General features: G+C 21.5%; 1 protein-coding gene across 1 annotated transcript; it reads right to left on the bottom strand.

Moving 5' to 3' along the window:
• Positions 1-215: 215 nt before the first annotated feature.
• On the bottom strand, positions 216-2,654 carry PGSY75_0731600 (acyl-CoA synthetase; the record flags this gene model as incomplete). The annotated part of the gene is made up of 1 exon (XM_018785149.1): positions 216-2,654. The coding sequence occupies one exon, from the start codon at positions 2,652-2,654 to the stop codon at positions 216-218; it is 2,439 nt and encodes an 812-aa protein (XP_018642650.1).
• Between the last annotated feature and the right edge of the window lie 615 nt (positions 2,655-3,269).

The raw sequence follows: 3,269 nt of genomic DNA, 5'->3' as shown, positions 1-3,269 counted from the left end.
AATATATATATATAATATAAATATATAAATCTTATTGATACATATATAATATATATATATATATATACAAAAAAACTATTAATATATTATGTTAATAGAATATCTGTTATATAACAAATAGATATAACTATAATAATGTTTTTATTTCAAAATTTTTCTTTCTCTTTTTATTTTTCATATTTTTTATTTTCTTTCCTTATTTTAAATATTTAATATTATTTATTTGATTCTAATTCTTGTGCCACATCATTAACTCGTACTCTTAATTTGTTATTCTTTTCTTTGTTTTCTTGCTGTTCTGTAAATTTTTCTTTTGTGGGATTTTTCTCTGTAACATTAACTACATTTTTTGTATTCATATCTTTTGAACTTTTCTCTTGAACATTTTTATTTTTACTTTTATTTTTTTCATCTTTTTTCTCTTCTTTTTGTTCTTTATTTTTGCTGACTTCATCAATTCCTTTTAATTTGTGTTTATATATTTTTTTAACTTCTTCAATGAAAAAGTCATAATCCTTAAATACATAGAATCTTTTCACCTTTAATGTGGGTGTAAGATAATTATTAGTATCCCATACTTTAGATGTTAAATAAATATGATTTATTATATTATATCTATTTAAATTTGTATTTTTATAAGTTTCCATCATTTTCTCTTTCACATAATCAACAAAAATAGATTGATTTATATTTTCATCATTTAATTGATCTTGGTAATTATTATCAGTAATTCCAGTTTTTTCTAACATATTGTCATCTTTTAAGGATCTATATAATAAATATTTATCCACAGAAATTATACCTAATGGTCCATCCATTGAATCATCACCATAAACAACACAATTATTTATAAAACTAATTTGTGAATAAAGATTATTCAACAAATCTGTTTCGATATATTCACCTTGTGATAATTTAACTAAACCCTTTGATCTATCTAAAAATGTTAAGGAACCATCACTATTAACTTGAACCACATCCCCTGTTTTAAAATAACCATCTTCAGTAAATGATTTTTCTGTATTTTCTTTTTCCAAAAAGTATCCACTAAATATAGAACCACTCTTAACTAATAATTCTCCTTTTGGTAAAGTATCTGTGGCTTTATAAGTTTCCCATGTTTTTACTTTATATTTTGTATTTGGAGAAACAGGAATTCCCATACTTTCAGTATTAGTATCACTAGTATCTTGTGCAAAAATAGGACCTGTTGATTCTGTTAATCCATATCCTTGATAAAAATTTATATTTAACAAAACACGTAACTCATTAGCAATTTTTGGTGATAACTTTCCACCACCATTTAATATAACTTCTAAATTCGTGTTTACTTTCTTTTTAATTTTTGAAGAAATTTTAAAAAGTCCTTCAAGAAATTTACCTAAACTTCCATTATTATTAGATTTACGTATCGATATAATACGTTTCACTAACCATCTTTTGAAACATGGTAAATTACTTATTTCTGTCATAATATTGGTATATATTCTATTAAAAACTTTAGGGACACCTGCTAATACTTCACCTTTAGAATTTGATAAATCTTTAGAGAAAATACTTATATCTTTACTCCATATACTAATAGTTCCACCTAACACAAAAAAGATATGAACAAGAACTCTCTCATATATGTGTGATACTGGTAAATAAGAAAAATGTGTTTTGGGATGATATTCTTTTATTAAATTATGATCACATAATGGTACTATAGTATTGTGGAAATTTTCATTACTTAACATAACACCTTTTGGTTTTCCTGATGTTCCAGATGTATATACAATAGAAGTAATAAAATTAGGATCTTCATTATTTATTTTTATCTCTTTAGGTTCTGTATTTGCCATCTCATCAAATTCCATAATATTTATTCCAACACTACTAGCTTTAACTTTTAAATCTTTTATTTTTTTTAATTTTTCATTATCATAATCAACATTACCCAACTTATTATCTACTTCATTTGTTTTCTTTTTATCACTTTTATCTAAACCTTTAGATTTTATTTTATTAGATTTATCTAATGTATCTAATATTATAAGATTCTTCAAGTGTGGAAATTCATTTCTATGAGCTAATAACCCTTCAACCAAATCTAAATCTAAACATAACCATTCTAATTCGGTTTCCTTTATTATATCTACAATTACATCTACACTAAATTTAGAGTGCATAACTAATGTTGTAACACCACTTAACATAGAAGCCATATCAGCGGCCAACCAATTCATGGAATTACTACCATATAAACCCAACAACCTAAATTTACCATTATTTTTTTCTTCGTTTTTATAAATTTTCTCTTCAATACCTTTTCCTTCATAAGTATTCAATGTATTACTAAAACAAAAAACTTTTTTAAAAAAATCACCATATGTCAAATAATTGTTTGGTTCACCATTTTCATGTTCCACTATTGCTACATTATCTTTATTTTTACTTTGAGTATCTAATAAAAAATTCATAATATGTTTATAAGGATATGAAGAATTTTTCTTTTTGTAGTCTTTCATACAGTATACACTTGATTCATTTTCATTTGCTGGATTTTCACATATTTCCGTGTACACATTATTTTTACGATTCCTTTCTGCTCCATATAAAGCAACATTAATTACAAATATAAATAAGCTACACACCGTAAATAGAATATTCATTTTTTTCTATAAGTCAATTTATAATATAAAAAATACAAAAAAAATGAAAAGAAAGAGAAAAATATATATATATTAAATATATTTTATTTAATTTTTTCTTTTATTAACTTTATATATATATATATATATTTATTTATATTTATCTATTCAGTATTATTCTATATTAATATATAGGCTCAAAAAAAAATATATTTATGATATTTTTTTTTTGCCTTTTCATATATAACACATATTAAATAAAATTCAAAATCATTATATATATATATATGTAATAATATTTAGGCATATAAAGAAAAGAATCTGAAATAATATTGATAAACAATATTTTTATTTAAAATAATTATATATATCAAAAAATATATTTAACATATTAAATATATATGTGGCAATATATTAATATTTTATAAACTATATACTACTTTTCATTTTATATCACTCTTTATAACATATTTTTCTAGAACTACATATATTTAGTCATACACATATAATAGAATATTTATAAAAAAATATAAGTTATAATTAAAATGGAAATATTTTTAATATAAAGGTAAATAAAAATATTATGTATTTTAAATAAATAAGTAAACAAATAAATAAATATATATATATATATTT

The sequence above is a fragment of the Plasmodium gaboni genome, chromosome 7 (assembly GCF_001602025.1).
Source record: "Plasmodium gaboni strain SY75 chromosome 7, whole genome shotgun sequence".
NCBI classification, from domain to species: Eukaryota; Apicomplexa; class Aconoidasida; order Haemosporida; family Plasmodiidae; genus Plasmodium; species Plasmodium gaboni.
Note: the sequence above shows the minus strand (reverse complement) of the source record. Positions and strands in the feature narration are given on the sequence as shown.